This window comes from Mobula hypostoma, chromosome 1 (genome assembly GCF_963921235.1).
Source record: "Mobula hypostoma chromosome 1, sMobHyp1.1, whole genome shotgun sequence".
Taxonomy (NCBI): Eukaryota; Metazoa; Chordata; class Chondrichthyes; order Myliobatiformes; family Myliobatidae; genus Mobula; species Mobula hypostoma.
Genome location: NC_086097.1, coordinates 43,633,009 through 43,654,588, shown reverse-complemented (window position 1 = coordinate 43,654,588; position 21,580 = coordinate 43,633,009). Strand labels below are relative to the sequence as shown.

The window sequence follows — 21,580 nt, the reverse complement described above, 5'->3', positions numbered from 1 at the left end:
TTAAATCACTTTTTCTGGTTAAATAGAAAAGTGGTATGAACTTGGAAAGATTCCTCTGGTATTGAGATTGAATTCAAATGTTTGGAAGAAGTGGAGGAAAATGTATTGTGTTCTTTTCCTATGCTTTGCCTGACCTGAGGTCATTTTCCATAAATATTGACATATTTCCAAGACAAAACTGCTTTATTTTTAACCAAACTTCATAAGTGACTTCCTTTCATCAGACACTGGGTTCCTTTCGAAACTGGCCATCCTGGGAACTGTCCATGTGCCCAGTCTCCAAAAACCAGGTAGGCAATTGTGTCGAAATGCACAAACACTTAAACTTTTTGAAATTTCATGTTATATTTAATTAATACCCCCATTGTATAAATTAAATGCCTAATTGTGGAATAGATAGACCTCTCCTAATATAATTTGGCACCTTTGCTCATGGCATATATAACATGCTAAGTGCATTTTTTGTTGAGCTCAAAGCAAAATGCTATTTTTAAGCGATTGCCTCTTGAATCTCATATAGTCCAAAAGTTAATTTGCAGAAAAGGCAAGTTGTTATGATTTTGTTCCAATATCATAAACTTTTTCCTCTAGAATATGTTGTAATTATCAGATTTCAAAATCTTCTGATTGAACACCTTTAATTCGGTAATATTTGAAACATATGCCAGTGATATTAAACTTGATTCTGATTCTAATTGAATGTCTTTGTCCTTAGCATTTCAGCTACATTTTGAAAAACTTTTGTAACCACCATTGATTGATCATAATCAAAGACTGGTAAATTTTACACTTGCCTATTATCCAACATTCTGAGGCTAAAGTACAGTAGTGTTAAATTTCCACTAAAAACAGTAAATGCTGGGGTGACTCAGCAGATTAGGAAGTGTCTGGAGGAGAGAAACTTGAGTTTAACCTTACAGTTGATGACTGGCAATTCTGATACAAACTGGAAAAGTTGGTTATCAGTATTAAGCCCTAAGGGTTGTAATGTATCTAATCAGGAGATGTGATGCGCTTTTTTTTCTTGATCTTTCTTTTGGGTTTGTTGCAACAATGCAAGAAACAAAAGGCACGGGTTTGACTGGAATGGAGAATTAAGGTGATAGAGTCACCCTTGCAAAAAGCCTCCACTCAGTTCACGATCTGTATTTGGTTTCTCCAATGTTGAGACCACTTTATGAGTAAAGAATGTGAGTGCTACATTGGAAGAATACTAGTGAATTTCTGTTGTGCCTTAAATTAATGTGTGGGTTCCTGAATCATGGAAGTGAAGAAAAACAAGGCATGTATGGATTCTCCTTGGTTTCTTGGAAGAGTGATACTAGAAGGGGGGTGAGTGTTGTTTAGGATGAAAGAATGAGCCAGGGTTTTGGAGAGGGAACAGTCCATTTGGAATATTGAAGGAAAAGAGGAGGGCTAGCCTTGCCTTGATGGTGACAGAAAATATGAGCTGGAGAAGCCATATTCATGCACTGATCATGTCTGTCATTCAATATGATCTCTGCAGGCCTAATTTCTTCTGTACCTATTCTCTGAACTTTGAAATCTAGCTTCCACAACACTTTTGAAGTAGAGAATGCTACAAATTCGACACCCTCAAAGAGAAGATTCCAGTCCACCACAGTCAAATGACCTCTCCCTAATCTTGTTTCTATACCCCTTCCAATTTAGATTCTTCCATTGGTGGAAACATCTCAAGATCTACCCTGTTATTTGCCATCAGGATTTTGTTCAATAAGATAACTATTTTTCTAAATTGCAAACTGTGGATGTAATTTTTTCTTTCTTTCTTTTTAAATCTTTTTATTGAGTAAGTATACAAAAAAGGTAAGCCATATAAACATTAATACAATGTTAAAGTATAATAAAATTCCAAAAGATAACAATACCAAAAAGAAAATACTACAAACAATGTAATTTAAGCATAAGAAACCAAGATAACATAATAGTATACTAGATTTTATATATATCAATGGAAAAAAAGAAAAAAAAACCCCAAAAAAAAAAACCCACCGTGCAACTAACTAAAAGCAAAGCAAAGCAATGGGCTAACTTGAAACCAAACAGAGTTAAACTTAAAATCACGTCCTCAATCCCGACCTCCATTAAAACAGTGAAGAGAAAACAAGAAGGGTAAATATTACATTAAATGAAAATATCGAATAAAAGGTCCCCAAATCTGTTCAAATTTAAATGAAGAATCATAAAGGTTACTTCTAATTTTCTCCAGATTCAAACATAAAATCGTCTGAGAAAACCAAAAAAAGGTAGTTGGAGCATTAAGCTCTTTCCAATGTTGTAAAATACATCTTTTCGCCATTAAAGTAAGAAATGCAATCATTCTACGGGCTGAAGGGGAAAGATTACTAGAAATTTTAGGTAGTCCAAAGATAGCAGTAATAGGGTGAGGAGAGATATCTATATTTAATACCTTAGAAATAATATTGAAAATATCTCTCCAAAAAGTTTCCAAAGTAGGGCAAGACCAAAACATATGAGTTAAAGAGGCTATCTGCCCCGAACATCTATCACAGAAAGGATTAATATGCGAGTAAAAACGCGCTAACTTATCTTTGGACATATGTGCTCTATGAACCACTTTAAATTGAATTAGGGAATGTTTAGCACAAATAGAGGAAGTATTAACTAATTGTAAAATCTGCCCCCAATCATCCACAGAAATGGTAAGCCCCAATTCCTGTTCCCAATCTACCCTAATCTTATCAAATGGAGCTTTCCTAAGTTTCATAATAATATTATAAATCATAGCCGATGCACCTTTCTGACATGGATTAAGGTTAATTATCGAATCTAAAATATATATAGGAGGAAGCATTGGAAAGGAAGTAAGTATAGTACTTAGGAAATTTCTAACTTGTAAATATCTAAAAAAATGTATTCTTGATAAGTTATATTTATTAGATAATTGTTCAAAAGACATAAGGGAACCATCTAAAAATAAATCCAAAAACCGTAAAATACCCTTAGTCTTCCAAGTTTGAAAAGCGCGATCCGTAAAAGAGGGAGGAAAAAATATGTTACCTAAAATAGGAATCGCTAACCCGAATTGATTAAGATCAAAAAATTTTCTGAATTGAAACCAAATGCGCAAAGCATATTTAACTATCGGGTTAGAGACCTGCTTAAGACGTTTCGAATCAAAAGGAAGAGAGGAACCTAAAATAGAACCAAGTGTATAACCCTGAACAGATTGTAATTCCAATGCTACCCATTTAGGAATAAATAGTATGTCCCGGTCAAGTAACCAAAATTTCATATGTCGAATATTAATAGCCCAATAATAAAATCTAAAGTTAGGTAATGCTAAACCTCCATCTCTCTTAGCTTTCTGTAAATGTATTTTACCCAGTCTCGGATTCTTGTTCTGCCAAATAAATGAAGAAATTTTAGAGTCAACTTTATCAAAAAAAGATTTAGGAACGAAAATTGGTAATGCCTGAAACACATATAAAAATTTTGGCAAAAAAAACATCTTAACTGCATTAATACGACCAATCAAAGTTAAATATAAGGGAAACCATTTAGATGAAAGTTGAGTAATATGGTCTATTAATGGTAAAAAGTTAGTCTTAAATAAATCTTTATGTTTACAAGTAATTTTAATCCCAAGATATGAAAAGTAATTATTAATCAATTTAAATGGAAATTTATAATATAAGGGAAGATGTTTATTAATCGGAAAAAGTTCACTCTTACTAAGATTTAATTTATAACCTGAGAAAAGACCAAATTGTGCTAATAACTCTAAAACAGCAGGAATGGATCTCTCAGGATTAGAAATATATAAAAGTAAATCATCAGCATAGAGTGATAATTTATGGGACTTTAATCCCCGAGTTATCCCAGTAATATTTAAAGATTCTCGAATAGCAATTGCAAGAGGTTCTAATGCAATATCAAATAATAGGGGACTAAGAGGACAGCCTTGTCGAGTACCACGAAAGAGAGGAAAAAAAGGTGAGTTTAAGGAGTTAGTACGAACCGAGGCTACAGGGGAGTAATATAACAGTTTAATCCAGGATATAAATTTCAAGCTAAAATTAAACATTTCAAGCACCTTAAATAAATAAGGCCATTCTACTCTATCAAAAGCTTTCTCGGCATCTAAAGAAATAACACACTCAGGAACATTTTGTGAGGGAGTATAAACGATATTTAACAATGTACGAATATTATAAAAAGAGTAACGACCTTTAATAAAACCCGTTTGGTCTTCCGAAATAATAGAAGGAAGTACTTTTTCTAGTCTATTTGCTAATAACTTAGAAAAAACTTTAGAATCAACATTTAATAAAGATATTGGTCTATAAGATGCACATTGAGCAGGGTCTTTATCCTTCTTTAGTATTAAAGAAATTGATGCTCTATTAAAAGATTCCGGAAGTTTACCAAGTTTCAAAGAAGCCTCAAAAACCTTATAGAGCCAAGGAATCAATAAAGAAGCAAAACATTTATAAAATTCAACGGTAAACCCATCAGGGCCAGGAGCTTTCCCCAGATTCATAGAAAAAATAACATTCTTAATCTCATCCATTGTAATGGAAGTATCTAATAAAGAAGACATATCCTGTGAAATCAGAGGGAAGTCTAACTTATCTAAAAAATCATTCATATATTTAGAATCTCGAGGAGACTCTGATTGGTATAAAGAAGAATAAAAATCACAAAAGGTTTGATTAATCCCCACATGATCCAATATCAATCGATCATTTTGGTTATAAATCTGATTGATTTGAGATTTAACATAATTAGATTTCAATTGATTAGCCAGCAGCTTGCCAATTTTATCACTGTGAACATAAAAATCACTTCTTGTTTTCTTTAATTGGTTTACAATCGAGGACGAGAGTAGTAAACTGTGTTCCATTTGAAGTTCAGTTCTTTGTTTGTATAGCTCCTCAGAAGGAGCCATAACATATTTCTTATCAATTTCTTTAATCTTGTCCACAATTACCATCTCCTCCTGCTTCTGTTTCTTCCTCAAAGCAACGGAATACGAAATAATCTGACCCCGAATATAGGCTTTAAAAGTGTCCCAAAGAGTGTTAACCGAAATATCTTCTGTATGGTTAATTGTAAAAAAAAGCTCAATCTGTTCATTCATAAAATTAACAAAGTCCGAGTCCTGAAGCAACAGCGAATTAAAACGCCATTGTCTATTGTTTGGTATATTGGCCATAATTTTAATAGAAAGCTTAAGTGGAGCATGATCCGAAATGGTTATAGAATCATAATCACATTTAATCACTGAAGGAATGAGACGAGAATCAATGAAAAAATAATCAATTCTTGAATAGGAATGATGAACATGTGAAAAGAAGGAAAAATCTTTTTCCTGAGGATGCAGAAAACGCCAAATGTCCGTCGACCCAGAATCAGAAAGGAAAAAATTAATCAAATTTGCAGATTTATTAGGTAAAGTCCGTAAAGGAGCCGAACGGTCCAAAGCTGGAGATAAACAGGTATTAAGATCTCCGCCCCAAATCAATGAAAACTCGTTCAAATTCGGAAACTGATCAAACAATGATTTATAAAATTCCGGACAATCCATATTAGGAGCATAAACATTAACCAAAACTACTTTTTTATTAAATAATAAACCACTAACCAATAAAAATCTACCATTCGGATCAGAGATAATATCCTGTTGTATAAAAGTAACTGAGGAGTCTATAAAAATAGAGACGCCTCGAATCTTAGCATTGGAGTTCGAATGAAATTGTTGTCCCTTCCAAAATTTGAAAAAACGTAGTCTGTCCCCCCTCCGTACATGGGTCTCTTGTAAAAATAAAATTTGTGCTTTAAGTCTCCGGAACACTTTAAAAACTTTTTTCCTTTTAATAGGATGATTAAGACCATTAGTATTCCAGGAGACAAAATTAATAATAGACTCCATAAATCCTAAAGTCAACCCATAACAAGGAGGATTGACAATAGGCGCGACCCACAGACCCGGAGAGGAAACAGAACATACAAAAGATACCGGGGAAAAGGACGTAACCAATACTTCAATAATGTATATAGCCCAAAGAGAAACAAACTAAAACGTGAAGCCCCTCCCACCGCCCCCCACCCCAGGACCCCAAGGCGAAATCTAAAGCAGACCCGCCAGAAAGAAGCAAGCGCTAAAACTACCCCCATGACTTCCGGTATACGCTCCCTAAAAAAAAGGTATAAATATGAAAAGGATCAGCTAATTGTAAAACAGTAAAAAAAATAAGTAAAAAAAAGTTAGCTCAATTAAAATACACACAGAACAGAACAAAAGCCGGAAAGTATATATTAAAAAAAACCACAATAAACCTCAAACTCATGAATAGACACAGCAACAAAAAAAATAGGATTATTAACATAAAATGATTATAAAAAGCAAAACAGAATAAAATTTAAAAAAAACTACAAAATTTAAGGCCGCACAGGAAATACGTAAGATGACAAAAGGGAAGTAACCACCCAGAATCCCCTGGGAAAAGAAAGAAATGACGCAGTTAAAAAGAAAGTTTAGCAGCCATATTAAGAAATCGAAAGTAAACTTTTCTGCCCAAATAGGGCACAGAAAAGTTAAAACCAACCAATTCACAGCCTCCGATCAACGGAGAAAATTAAAAAAAGGCAATTAAGATGTTGAAGATGAAAGTTGATCCAGATAACTCTGGGCATCCGATGGAGAATCAAAAAAATGAAGAGCTCCATCTAACATGCGAATCCTTAGACGTGCAGGGTACAGCAGCGCTGGTCTTAAATCCATCTTATAGAATTCCGACATCACGGATCTGTAACGGACCCGTTGGTCCCAGATTGGTTTACTGAAATCTTCCACGAATCGGAACTTAAGATCCGAAAAATCAATGAAACCTTTAGATCGAGCGAATCGAAACAGTCTCTCCTTATCTTGAAAGTAATGAAAACGTAAGATAACATGCCTAGGTCTATCTGACCTAGACGAGTATGATGGGATTCTGTGAACACGATCCAGTAGCGGTGGTTGGTCAGGAAATACAGTAGGGAATGCATCTTTTAAAAGTTGGGAGAAATATTTCATAGGGTTGTTAGCTTCCACGGCTTCCCTGACACCAATCATTCGTAAATTCTGCCGTCGCATTCTAGATTCCAAGTCAGAGTTTTTAAAAGTCAAAAAGTCAAGTTTCTTCTTCATTACATTAATTGTTTCTTCGACTTTCCCCATCTTAAGCTCACTTTGTTGCGCGGATTTTTGAAGACCAGATATAGCCGACTGATGTTCCGCAATACATGTTTGCATCTTATCAATTAAATCGGCAATTTTCTGGAACTTAGTTGAGATTTCCATATGAATCAGGTCTTTAACAGAGCCCATAATTTCTGTACGAATCATCTCCCTAACAGAGGTTAAAATTTCCCTCTGAATTAACTCCGATATAGCTTCCAAAGTCACCGGTGATTCAGTCGGAGGGAGATCCGTAGCTTTCGGTTTAACCGGAGGTTTACCATCCTTGCCGTCTTTCCCGTTCTTAGACATAGCCGATCTCAGTATCATCCAATTGTCAGAGAATTCAGTTTAATTCAAAGTATTGTAAAAATTGATGCCTTAATAGTTAATTAAAGTATAGCTGACCATAGAGAGAAAAAACTCAGAGGTAATGGAGCGAGTCAAGAACGTGACTTCACTCCATGAGCGCTACCGGAAGTCTCTGTAATTTTTTCAACTACCTTCTGATGCCAGGAATTGGCTCAGTGAATCTTTTTTGACTGCCTCTGTTGCTAATGTATCTTTTAAATAACTGAACCAAAACTACATGGTATTCCAAATGTTGCCCCTCTAATACAATTATAACAATCGTGGCAGAAATACTGTTTTATTTACTTTTGTTGGCCTCTCTGAAAACCGTGAGTTTGCAGAACTCGTATTTCATTACCTTTAACCTTTTCATGATTTCCCTTTCTTCCCTCATCTTGGGAGCAGGTTAAACACCAATACCATTCCAAGTCCACAAACCTTTACAAATATTTTGATAGCACTTCCATCCTCCTTCAAGGTGGAACCACATTCCATTCTCCAAGTTTATCCAGGTCCACGGTTCAGGTTAAAATACTTTTCACATCAGATGAATCCTCCAGGATGTCTGACCTTTTCCTTTAAAGTCATCCATTTTCCTGAACATGTGCTCTTTTTTCCCAAGTGAGATAGGATGATTTTGTTCACACCTTTTATGCTGTCAGCCTCCATATTGATTGGATCATCCTGAGTAATTTCCACTGCCTTAAATGTTGCTGCCACTACTAGATGCATCTCCCCTCCCTTTCAGCACTTCAGAGGGAAAATTCCTTAAATTCATGACTCAGTCTTTCATCTACTCAAACACCCAGACTTCTTCTCAAACACTTACTCCTACAACCACAAGAGATGTTCTTTTTCCATCTTGCCATTTCTTCCAATTGAAACAGTGATTCACTGCTCCTGCAATCTGTGCTCACAGTATAGACAATATGGTTGTTACATGGAGAGACCAAATAGAAATTGGGTGATCACTTTGCTGAGCACCTCTGTTCAGACTGCAGGAATGACCTGGAGTTTCCAATTCTGTCGTTTTAATTTTCCAGTGCACTCACACTCTAACCTCCCTCTGTCATTGAACATTGTTCCAGCAAAACCCAAATTGGGCTCAAGGAACAGCACCCCATATTTTGTCAAGGCACATTATAACCCACAGCAGTTGACAATGAATTCAATAATTTCTGATAATGAGCTTTTCTAGTTTGTATCAGAAGTAGCCAGTGCTGATGCGTCATCCATCTGTAACATCAAATCAAGTTTTATTTCCACAGATGCTGCTTGACTTGTTAGGTGCTTCTACTCTTCTCTTTCACAATTGCAATGACTGTTTTATATCTCTGTTTAACCTTTATTTTCTTTTCCTCTGTGATATCATTTGTCTCGTATTTATGCCTCCTTTAGAAAGGTCATCGGCTTTTAACGAGCTTTGACCACTCTCTCACAGCCAGCAGCCCTTTTTGTGTCATTCAGTCTCTTGGACTCCATCCTGTCAGACTTTGTTCTCTCCACCCCTCCCTCTTCTGCAACATAAAATGTACTTGTTTTCTCATGTTTCCTTGTTCTGATGAAAAATCATCAACTTGAAATTAAATTTTTCTTTACAGATTCTGTTTAACCTGATGAGTATTCCCAGCACTTGTTCATTTTATTTCAGATTTCCACTTAATAAATTTGTACTTTGTGTATTTGCATCTGTTCATTCAAAATCACATTATAATTTAAAACTACTTCTATTTTTAGCACTATTATTATTTCAAACAATAGGAATAGGGTGTATTCCTTATCAATGGGAATAATCTTCCTGACCATCTTGTCATCTTTAACTGCCAAGTAGCAGTTAATCTGATAAGGTAAATTACATTTTGATCTCATAGTCCCAGTCCTAATTGGAGGGATATTTTGTAATAAGTTACCATATTTATTGAATATGGAAACACAAAGGAATTTTCATTATTTTGTACCTACAGCGGCATTGAGACATCCTAAAATATCTCTCAATTGATGAAAGACTTTTTGAGGTGCATTGGCTATTGTAATGTACTCTTTAATCTTCTAATATCTATAATTTCTGTGCTTTGAGATTATTGTGGTACTTTCATAGGCTAATCCAATTGGAAATTTAAAGTTTTGAAGTACTGACCAGAGCTAAACTTGTCAACTTGACAACAATTATCAATCCAGATTAGAATGTTTTATCATGCATCTTGTTGGCTGTATATAATTACTCAATTACCTTTGACCTAATGTGCCATCCTCCAGAAATATTTTGTTTCAAATAGTAAAAGGTAAATGCTGATTCTAGCAAAAAAGGTTATCTTTTTAAATTAATTTTATAGACTTTATTCCATAATTGTTAGAAAGCAATTTTCATAGATGATAATCAGTGCACACTAAAAATTTGTTTATATTTGCTTTTAAGTATTTCAGTCATTACCAATTGGAAATTAATGCATTGTTTTGGATATTTATTGCCATAGATTGTCAAATTAAACTAAGATGTGTTCCTAGTGCATGTGCAGAAACTAACTACTCAATTTCTGGCAAGGGAGTTGGATTTGCATCTTGCAATCATTACACTTGTACTGTTCTACAGAATTGACATTTTGCACAAGAAATGTATTTGCTTAGGTAGTCCTTTTAGTACAGTATCCTCAACAAGGAATATGGATTTTTGATATTAACCGGGCACATGGATTTCCATGGTCAATCAGGTGAAAATTTGTTGACAAATTTATTTAACACCAAAGCATGTATAGGAAGCAAAAAGAAATGAAGGAAAGATTTGCATTGTTTCCTTCAACTTTGCCACATTAGTAATGAAGGAATCCTAGAAGATTTTAAGGGCAGAGAAGTAAACCTAAAAGTCAAAAGTGATTTATTATCTAAAGTATATACAGTAGATGTCACCATGTACTACCTTGAGATTCATTTTCTTGTTGGCATTTACAAGAAAATAAATTAATATAATAGAATTTATGAAAAGCTATACATATACAGACTGACAAGCAACCAATATGCAAAAGAAAACAAATTGTGGAAATTTTAAAAAAATACAGAGAATGTGAGTTGTAGAGTCCTTGAGTCAGGTTGTAAAATCAGTTCAACGTTGTGAGTGAAGTTATTCAGTCCGGTTCAGGAACTTGATGGTTGTAGGGTGATAACTGTTCCTTCACCTGGTAGTGCAAGATCTAAATAAAGCTCCTCCTACCCATTGGTAGTAGTGAGAAGAGAGAGAGATTATGGACTCATGGTGGAGGTCATTGATGATGGATGTTGCTTCCTTGTGGCAGCGTTCAAGTAAACGTGCTCAGTGGTGGTAAGGGCTTTACCAGTGATGGACCTGGGCTGCATCCACCACTCTTTGTAGACTTTTCTGTTCCTGGGCATTGGTGTCCCGATCAGGCTGATGTAACCAGTTAGAATGCTCTTGAATATACAGTTTTTTCATTTTTAAATGACATGCCGAATCTACACAACCTTCTCAGAAAGTAGAGGCGATGTCATGCCTTCTTTATGGTGGTACTTGCATGCTGGTCCCAGGACAGTCTGATATGATAAGGCCAAAGAATGTGATTACTGACCCTATCCATTGTTCATGAACCTCTGGTTTCTTCCTCCTGTAGTTGATAATTAGCTCTTCTGGCTTTGTTGAGTGAGAGGTGGTTGTGCCACCATACAACTAGATTAGGAGATCGCTTCCTGAAACACCTGCACTCTGTTTGCTTTAAAGAAAAAAAAAGATTTCCCAGTGGCCTCTCATTTCAATTCTACTTCCCGTTCCCATTCCAACATGTCAGTCCATGTCCCCCTCTGCTGTGGCGATGAGGCCACCCTCATGTTAGAGGAGCAGCAGCTTGTATTCCATCTGGATAGCCTCCAACCTGATGGCATAAACGTCAATTTCTCAAACTTCCAGTAATTGCCCCCTCACCATTCCCCATTCCTGGTTCTCCCTCTTTTACCTTATCTCCTTACCTGCCCATCACTTCCCTCTGGTGTCCTTTCCCCTCCTTCTTCCATGGCGTTCTGTCCTCTTATCAGATTCCTCCTTCTCCAGCCCTTTATCTCTTTCATCAATCAACTTCCCAGCACCCCTCCCTCTCTCGCGGTTTAATGTCACCTACCACCTTGTACTACTTTCTCTCCACCCCCACCATCACCTTCTTACTCTGACCTCTCATCTTTTTTTCCTAGTCCTGAGGAGGGGCCTTGGCCCAAAACATTGATCGTTTACTTTCTTCCATAGATACTACCTGCCCTACTGAATTCCTTCTGCATTTTGTGTGTTGATTTGTAGATTTTCTCATGTTTGTGAACCAGATTCTCAATCTCCATCCTATGTGCATATTTGTCACTGCCTTTAACTGATGAACAACAGTGGAGTCATCATCAAACTTAATTATGACATTGGAGCTGTATTTAGCCACACAGTAAATAGGTATGAAGTGAGTAGAGCAGGGGGCTAAGGAGGGGATGTTGTTGCCATTCCAAACTGACTGTGGTCTGCAAGTGAGGAAATCGAGTTGCGGACTGAGGTATCATGGCCCCAGTCTTGGAGTTTCAAGGGATGACAGTGTTAACACTGAGCAGAACTGTAATCAATGAAGAACATTCTGACATATGCAGCTTCATTGCCCATTTGTACACAGATGAGGGAAGGACCAATTAAATAGTACCTACTTTTGACCTGTTGTGATGGTAGGCAAATTGGAGTGAATCCAGGTCACTCCTTATGCAGGAATTGATGAGCTTTGTAACCAGCCTCTCAAAACACTTCATCACATTCGATGTAAGTGCTATTGGGTGATAGTCAGTGAGGCAGGTTACCACACTCTTCTTGGGCACTGGTATGATTGCTACCTGCTTGAAGCTAGTGGGTACCTTGCACTGCCTAAGTGAGAGGTTGAAGATGTTTGTAAGTTCTCCGCCAGTTGATTAGCACAGATATTTGGCCAGGTACTCACTCATTCTGGTCTTGGTGCTTTCTATGGATTGCTCTTTCTTAAGGATGCTTTCACATCAGCCCCAGAGACTGATATCACAGGATTGTTGGGCTGTGTGGGTTCATGAAGATGCCTCCATGTTCTGTCAGTCAAAGCAAATATAAAAGGCATTGAGCTTGTCTGGGAAACCTTGTTGTCACTTACATTGCTTGGTTTTTCTTTATAAGAGGTGATGGCATTCAAGCCCTGCCACAGTTGTTGAGCATCCTTCTGTGATTCAAATTTAGTCATGAATTGCATATGAAATGGCTTTACAGAGGTCATATGTGGAAGGTCAAAAGGAAAATTAAGCAAACAGTGTTTGAAAATATATTGCCAAAGAAAATCAAAGTATGTTTTGGAAGCACATTCAGAACAAGGGAATGGCCAAGGAATGTATGAAGGACCAGACAAGTAAGCTGCTGTAGAAGCAGAGGCTCTGGGTAAAGCTTTAATGAACACTGCTAAATATGAAGTCAGGGAGGGTGTGTGTGAAATTTTGAGTGGAATTAACATATCAAGAGGAAAATGTTAAGAGGTTTGACATATTTGAATGCTGATAAGTCACCAGACTAAAATGACATGTATCTCTCACTATAAGAGAAAGCAACGTGGGAAATGTAAAGGCTCTGACCTTAATTTTTCAATAATCCCTTGCTAATGGTAGTGCTAGGGAATTAGAGAACTGCTAAAATTGTACTATGGACGCATACACGAACAGGTGGGGAACAGAAAGATACGGACCACAAGCAGGCCAATGGGATTAGTTATATTGGCGTTGTAGTCGGCAAAGGGCTCTTTCCTGTGCTTTATGTTCTATAAAGGAGTGAATGTGGTTTCATGCTTGCAGAAAGTTTTTATTGTCAGAGCCTTATGGCAGTAATTAAAACTTGTACTTACACTAGAATAGACCAGACATAATATTCTCAGGTGGCACAGTAACATAGCAGTTGCCGTAATGCTTATACAGTGCCAGTGACACTGGTTCAATCCCAGTGCAGTCTGTAAGGAATTTCTACGTTCTCACTGTGACTGACTGGACTTTCTCTGGGTGCTCCAATTTCCTCCCATGTTCATAAGATGTATTGTTTAGTGGATTGGTCACGTGGCTATAATGGGCAGCACGGCTCATTGGTCCAGAGGAACTTGTTACCATGCTGTATCTCTAAACTTTATTTTTAAAATAGTTTAGGTGTATCCATTGTGCAAGTATGGTTAGATCATAGTTCCATGTTTTTCAATTCAATATTGACAGAGTGCAACTTCTGAAGGAGCTTCCATATTTTTGCACTAAATGAATGACTGATGGAGTTTGCTGTTTGTTTTGATTTTACTAATGGTACCAACATCCCCATGATTTGTGAAAATTCTGGGCCATTGGAATTACCAGTGTGAAAGGAGGAAAACTAAATGCATTAGAATTTTTCTGCTCATATTTAGACTGGAATAAAAGCTGGATCCTTTTCCGCTGCTCCTTATCTATGGTATATCTACTTGGAATATTCAGACCAGCAACAGAGCCTATCATATCAATTAAATTTTATTACCTCGATGAATTGAAAATTATTCCAAAGTACATCACTGAACTGGTGTACTTTTGAGTAAATCTCAGCACAATATATTTTAAAGGAACTCTTATTGTCACTTCATCTAATAGTTTGTCAAAGAGAATCCAACTGCTAAGTTTAAACATGTACAAATAGTATATAAAACAAACTTCTACCTAAATATGACTTATGGCTATGATAAGCATGCTATTACAGCTCGGGGCATTTCAGAGTATGTTTAATTAATTCCAGCATTATCTGAAAGGAGTTTATACGTTCTCCCTGTGAACCACATGGATTTCCTTTGGGTACTTCAGTTTCTTCCCACAATTAACAATTAATAGATTAATTGGTCATTGTAAATTGCCCTGTGATTAGGCTAGTGTTAAATAGGTAGATTGCTGCGTAGTGCGGAAGGGTCTGTTCCGCACTGTATTTCCAAATAAAAATAAATTCAAATGAATTGGGAAAGTTGATTTTACCAAGACGGGAGCACAACCAGTACAGCAGAGAAAGCAGGATCTCCCAGTGGCCACACATTTTAATTCCACATCCCATTCCCATTCTGACATGTCTATCCACGGCCTCCTCTACTGTAAAGATGAAGCCACACTCAGGTTGGAGGAACAACACCTTATATTCCGTCTGGGTAGCCTCCAACCTGATGGCATGAACATCGACTTCTCTAACTTCCGCTAGGCCCCACCTCCCCCTCGTACCCCATCTGTTACTCATTTTTATGCACACATTCTTTCTCTCACTCTCCTTTTTCTCCCTCTGTCCCTCTGAATATACCTCTTGCCCATCCTCCGGGTCACCCCCCCCCTTTCTTCCCGGACCTCCTGTCCCATGATCCTCTCGTATCCCCTTTTGCCTATCACCTGTCCAGCTCTCGGCTCTATCCCTCCCCCTCCTGTCTTCTCCTATCATTTTGCATCTCCCCCTCCCCCTCCAGCTTTCAAATCCCTTACTCACTCTTCCTTCAGTTAGTCCTGACGAAGGGTCTCGGCCTGAAACGTCGACTGCGCCTCTTCCTATAGATGCTGCTTGGCCTGCTGCGTTCACCAGCAACTTTGATGTGTGTTGCTTGAATTTCCAGCATCTGCAGAATTCCTGTTGTTTGCAGCAATTATTAAGTCTTCCACTTTGCATTTCTTACTACCCATTTATCAGGTGCAATTCCTCACCCAAATCAAATTTCTACACTTGCCTTGTTTTGATTACTTATGTTGTCATATGATTTTTTCAGGGACATGCGTACTCAAAAGGATTGACTTGAGTATGCTATTTGACTGGGCATAACTGGCAATTGTTCTCAAATCTGACAAATGCGTTTTCTGAAGGATATTCATTGGTGTTCAGATTGGAATGTCAAATTGATTTTTGGAAATCCACAATATGTCAGGTCACAATATTTAGTGCTACTTCCACATTCTGAGTGAAATTGGATAATATAGCACTTACTAAGTTACTAATCTGTGTCCCTCCATCTATGGTTACTAACCATTCTGAAATAGTCTCATAGGTAAGATAGCCAACATACTGTGTGGGTATGTCATTTAGATTAATTTTATCTTTCTGACTAGATTACCTCATTAAGACCTGGACTCAATTCAGGGGTCAGGCACATAGTTTGCAATACCTGGTGGGTAAATGTAACTTAGATCCACTGCTGTGCATGAAGACTGGTTTATATAATAGGAAACATGTAAATAGGTTTTCAGTGACTGGAATTTAGAGGTTTATAGGCCAATTGCAGACAAAAGGGATTTGCTCTGTTAGGCACCTTGATCAGCATGGATGAGTTATGCCAAAGGGCCTTTTTCTGTACTATGTAACTCTGTTTGCTCTGAATTAATTTAAGAAGTGCAACATTGTGGTTTATAATCAGCAAAACCTTGTTGCACATCCCCAACAGCTCAGATGCTCCCATATCTCTGCTCTTCTTTCCATGTACGCTTGCTCCAATTAACTGTTTGTTGCATAGTATCTAGAGGCCTAGTAAATTTCATTTCCACTTTTTAATCTCTAATTTTTGGTACTCCAATTTTTTTCTTTTAGGAATCATTAATTTAGTAGGGATACAGAAGTTGAGCAATGGAAGTTTTTAATGATCACAGCTTATATTGCCCAATGATACATGAAAGTCAGATGTAAAATTCAAATGAAAATAATAAAGGAAAATCTGCTTCAAAGTGTAATGCCCTTTTATGTAAATCTAATCATTTTACTCAAATTGGAATTGAGCCCATTGAGTGTTCTAGTTACGTAAGAGATGTCATTTAGCAGAGCTTGCTTTATCACCTAAATCATGCTTTTTCAGGCTGACCAGGATTGATAGAATTACCATAGAAGATTGTGGTTGGTACTCTGAAAGGAATATTCTTCCTCTACTCTGGGCAACTATATATTAACATCAAACTTGGAATTATTTTTGATGAACTTCTGCATCAACTTTTGGTCATTGTCAATAAATAAGTGCACTTTTTGCTCCATTATTTTGAGTTATTTTTTCCTGGCTGTGCAGACCTGTACATAAATCTTAAGCACACTTTTTTTTACTTTTAATTTTGTTTTAGATGTTTATCTTTTGTCTTCTACATTAGTGTGTCAGTAGTAAAGAGCAAATTTTAGATTTCTAAACATTTGTTTTCTAAAAAATTAAATGCTACATGGAATGTTTTGTATTTCACTAAAGAAACTAACATGTGAAATAATAGACCACCTGTAGGTATTGTAGTCCAATGCATGTTTAAACAAAGATAACAAACAGTGTGCTAATGATCATGAACGTTCATGATTGTTCAGTACATTGAATGAACTGAATTGATTAACCGAAACATAAAATAGTGTGGGAGGAATCAAACTGGGTGAAGTACAACCAAGCTAAAAGGTGAGGGTGTGACAGGTTAACCTTCTAATCATCAATTCTCACATTATGGCAAGAGTGAACATGGCAGCAAGACACACGGTAGTCATCCTGCATTGGCAAGGTCTCTCCCAAGCAGAAATTTCACGGCAGATAGGAGTCCTGAAGAAGGGTTTTGACCCGAAACATTGACTGTTTATTAATTTCCATAGTTGCTGCCATACCTGAGTCCCTCCGGCATTTTGTATGTGGTGCTTTGGAATTCCAGCATCCGCAGACTTTCTAATGTCTAGGAGTTTCAAGATATGCTGTCCAAGTTCTTCTGTAGAGGCGCAAAGAAACTGGCAAGGCTGGGGACCAGAAACAAAGTAGTTATCCTCAGAAACTGAGTGCAGTTGACTAGAGATATATCAAACTGACATCCCTTCTTAATTGGAAGAAGTCCAGCCCTGCTGTTGGCTCTGAACTCACGAAAACCACTGGAATTCAAGTACATCCCTCTACAGTCCGGTGAAGTCTTGTCACAAGTGGTCTTCATAGAAGAGTTCCTCTGAAGTGGAAATAAAGCTAAGAGACTCACCTAGGCACAGAAACTCAAGGGCTAGTGACCTGAACAATGGCAGCAAGTGCTACAGGGATGAGTGTCTACAGCCAACAGTGAAGCACAATGGAGGTTCTCTGCAGGTTTGGGGCTGCATTTCTACAAATGGAAATGGTGATCAAGTTAGAATTAAATGGAATCCTCAATGCTGAAAAGTAGAAGCAGCTTCTCATCCATCAGGGAGGCATCTGATTAGTCCTAACTTCATTCAGCAGCAGGACCATGACCCCAAACACATGGCCATGGTCATAAAGAACTATCTTCAGCGAAAAAAGGAACAAGGAGTTTTGCAACAGATGGTATGGTCTCCACAGAGTCCTGATCTCAACATCATCAAGGCTGTCTGGGATTACTTGGAGAAACAGAAGCAACTGAGAAAGCAGAAATCTACAGAAGAACTGTGGCAAGTTCTCCAAGATGCTTGGAACAAACTACCATGGATGAGTGTCACAGCTAACGGTTCTTTTAAAACTGCACAACAATGTACATAAAAGAATTGATACAGTTTTAAAAGCAAAGAGTGGTCACGCCAAGTTTTGTTTTTTTTTATTGTTTACTACTCTTTATAGTAATTTCTTTTGATATTTAGAAACATTTAATTTCATTATTTTTGAAAGCACCTTCACTTTACAGAATTTTCTTTACATGCATCTCAGACTTCTGCACAGTACTGAATAATTTTACCAATTTAGAGTTTAAATGCTGTGATTCATAGACTCTTGGGGGAGTGGGGTTGGGTGGGCCAAGTGCAGGTAATTTGCATTGCATCCAAATCTCATTTAATTCACCCTCGCTCCACTTCTTGTGTTTAAGTAGCTCTCCTATCAATATATTAGCTTCTTACTTGGAGTTAACTTCAATGAAATATCTCTAGTCCAAATATTATTATTCAGATAAGAATATGGATGAATTTTTTGATGTTGGTCATCACATCTGAGCTTGGTCTTATCCTTGCCATGCAACCACATGTACAAATTAAGATATGGCAGATATATTTTGAAAGTGGAAATATTGACAAATTGCCCCTCTTCTGCAGTGGCAGAAATTGGCCATTCTAAGTTTTCAAACAGTTTTATTCAGTTCAGTCTTGTTCTTGAGTCAATCCAAAAGGCCCGAGTGTAATTTTTGTTTTTGTTTACCTTTCTTATTGCCCTCCCAAAACTTGTATTCCATTCCCGCACAAACTTTTACATGCTAGTAATGGATGCTTGTATTAACTTATAGAGCTATCTTGTTTTTTGCATGTATTATTTAAGTAAAACTTGAACTTGTATGCAAGTGAAGCTTAAATCTTATCTTGCAGTATCAGCTTTTACTCGATCCTAGTGGAGTGAATAATCCAATTGCAATGGAAACAGATGGTCCTTTGATAGAAGATATCCATATGATCCGAAAGGCAGTAGAAGATCAAGCAACACAGGTATAAAATAGCCAATGTTAGTTATACAAATTGCGTACTCCGCAAAATGTGGTAGATTATTCTTTTTGTCAAAGCAGTTTGGTGCATATGATTTCGTCATTGGTGTTATTAATAAATTTAATTTCTTGTGCTTTTTAATTATGTGGTATTTTGTTTAGTAATTTCTTAGTGCTTTGCCAGTGTAAATGGAGCTTGGTTTCTTTATAATAAAGACCATAAGATAGAAGAGCAGAACTAGGCCATTTGGGCCATCAATCCTGCTCTGCCAATACATCATGGCTGATCCAATTTTCCCCTCAGCCCCAATCATTGACCACTGCCCATATCCCTTCATGCCCTGACCAATCAAGAATCTTATCAACCTCTGTCATAAATATACATAAAGGCTTGGCCTCCACTGCTACCTGTGGCAATCAGTTCCACAAATTCACCACTCAGTGGCTAAAGAAATTCCTCCTCATTTGTATTCTAAAAAGGATGCCACTCTATTCTGAGGCTGTGTCCTCTGTTCTTAGGTGCTCCCACTATAGGAAGCATCCTCTCCACATCCATTCTATTAAGGCCTTTCATCATTCCATAGGTTTCAATGAGGTCACCTCTCATTCTTCTGAGTTCCAGTAAATACAGGCCCAGAGCCATTAAATGTTCTTCATATGACAAGATACTTAATCCTGGAATCATTTTCGTGAACCTCCTTTGAACCCTGTCCAGTGTCAGCACATCCTTTCTAACATAAGGGGCCCAAACCTGCTTTAAATGCTCCAAGTGAAGCCTCACCAGTGCCTTATAAAGTCTCAACATTACATTCTTTCTTTTATGTTCTAGTCCTCTTGAAATGAATGCTAACATCGCATTTGACTTCCTCACCACAGACTCAACCTGCAAATTAACCCTTAGGGAATCCAGCACAAGAACTCCCCTTTGCCTCCCAGTTTTTTTTGTATTTTTCTCCATTTAGAAAATAATCAACCCTTTATTTCTTCTAACAAAGTACATGACCATACACTTCCCAACACTGTATTCCATCTGCCATTTGTTTACCCATTCTCCTAACCTGTCTGAGTCCTTCTGTAGCCTCCCTACTTCCTCAAAACTACCTGCTCCTTCACCTATCTTAATTCATTCTGTAAACTTTACAACAAAGCCATTAATTTCGTCATCCAAATCATTGACCTATAGCGTAAAAAGAATCAGCCCCAACACAGACCCCTGTGAAACACCACTAATCACTGGCAGCCAACCAGAAAAAGCTCCCTTTAATTCCACTCTTTGCCTCCTGCCAATCAGCTACTGCTTTATTTTTTGCCTTCCAAATTTCTTCCAGAAATTCCAGCCATTGCTGCTCTGCCGACATTTCTGCCAGTTTTCTTTTCCAATCATTTCTGGCCAACTTTTCTCTTATGCCTCTGTAATTGCTTTTACTCCACTGTAATGCTGATACATCTGACTTTAGCTTCTCCTTATCAAAATTCAGGGTGAAATCTTACTATGATCACTTACCCCCAAGGATTCTTTTATCTTAAGTTCTCTAATCAATTCCAGTTCATTGTACAATACCTAATCTAGAATGGCTGATTCTCTAGATAGATATTTTATTGATCTCAAAGGAAATTACAGTGTCACAGTAGCATTACAAGTGCACAGATATACAAATATTAGAAGAAAAGTGAGAAAAGAATAAAAATATGTACAAGATTTACAAGTCAAAGGTTACAAGATCACTTCCCCAGCTATAGATTGACCCATTATAGAACCTAATGGCCAAGAGTAACAATGACCTCATTGGCATTCTTCTGAGCAACACAGTTGTCTTAGTCTATTACTGAAAATAAAACATAGAACATAGAACAGTACAACACAGTACAGGCCCTTAGGCTGACAATGTTACGCGGACCCTTAAACCCTGCCTCCCATATAACTCCCCACCTTAAATTCCTCCATATACCTGTCTAGTGGTCTCTTAAATTTCACTAGTGTATCTGCCTCCACCACTGACTCAGGCAGTGCAGTCCACGCACCAACCACTCTCTGAGTAAAAAAACCTTCCTCTAATATCCCCCTTGAACTTCCCACCCCTTACCTTAAAGCCATGTCCTCTTGTATTGAGCATTGGTGCCCTGGGGAAGAGGCACTGACTGTCCACTCTGTCTATTTCTCTTAATATCTTGTATACCTCTATTATGTCTCTTCTCCAGAGAGTAAAGCCCTAGCTCCCTTAATCTCTGATCATAATGCATACTCTCTAAACCAGGCAGCATCCTGGTAAATCTCCTCTGTACCCTTTCCAATGCTTCCACATCCTTCCAATAGTGAGGCGGCCAGAACTGGACACAGTACTCCAAGTGTGGCCTAACCAGAGTTTTATAGAGCTGCATCATTACCCTGCGATGCTTAAACTCTATCCCTCGACTTATGAAAGCTAACACTCAACCCATCCTATTACAGCAATTTTTGGATTGCCAATGGTAGAACATAGATCTTTGTCTTCTTCAGCCTGTCGGATGATAGCATTTGTTACTTTAATGGGGAGAAGATCTATTTTGTTGAACTGGAAGGAAATCAATCCTCCAACTACATTCCAATGGTTTTCTCAAACTATATTAAGT

At 37.4% G+C, this 21,580-nt stretch overlaps 1 protein-coding gene across 5 annotated transcripts in view; it reads left to right on the top strand.

Moving 5' to 3' along the window:
• The window catches only part of ppp2r5ca (protein phosphatase 2, regulatory subunit B', gamma a), a 159,958-nt gene that overhangs the window by 123,078 nt on the left and 15,300 nt on the right, over positions 1-21,580 (top strand). For 3 of the 5 annotated variants that reach the window (XM_063047303.1, XM_063047316.1, XM_063047319.1), the window contains 2 exons: positions 225-290; positions 18,858-18,974. In XM_063047303.1, the coding sequence (XP_062903373.1) occupies positions 225-290; positions 18,858-18,974 (183 nt within the window). The remainder of the gene's footprint in view (positions 1-224; positions 291-18,857; positions 18,975-21,580) is intronic. The other 2 variants (XM_063047310.1, XM_063047323.1) reach the window with 1 other exon arrangement.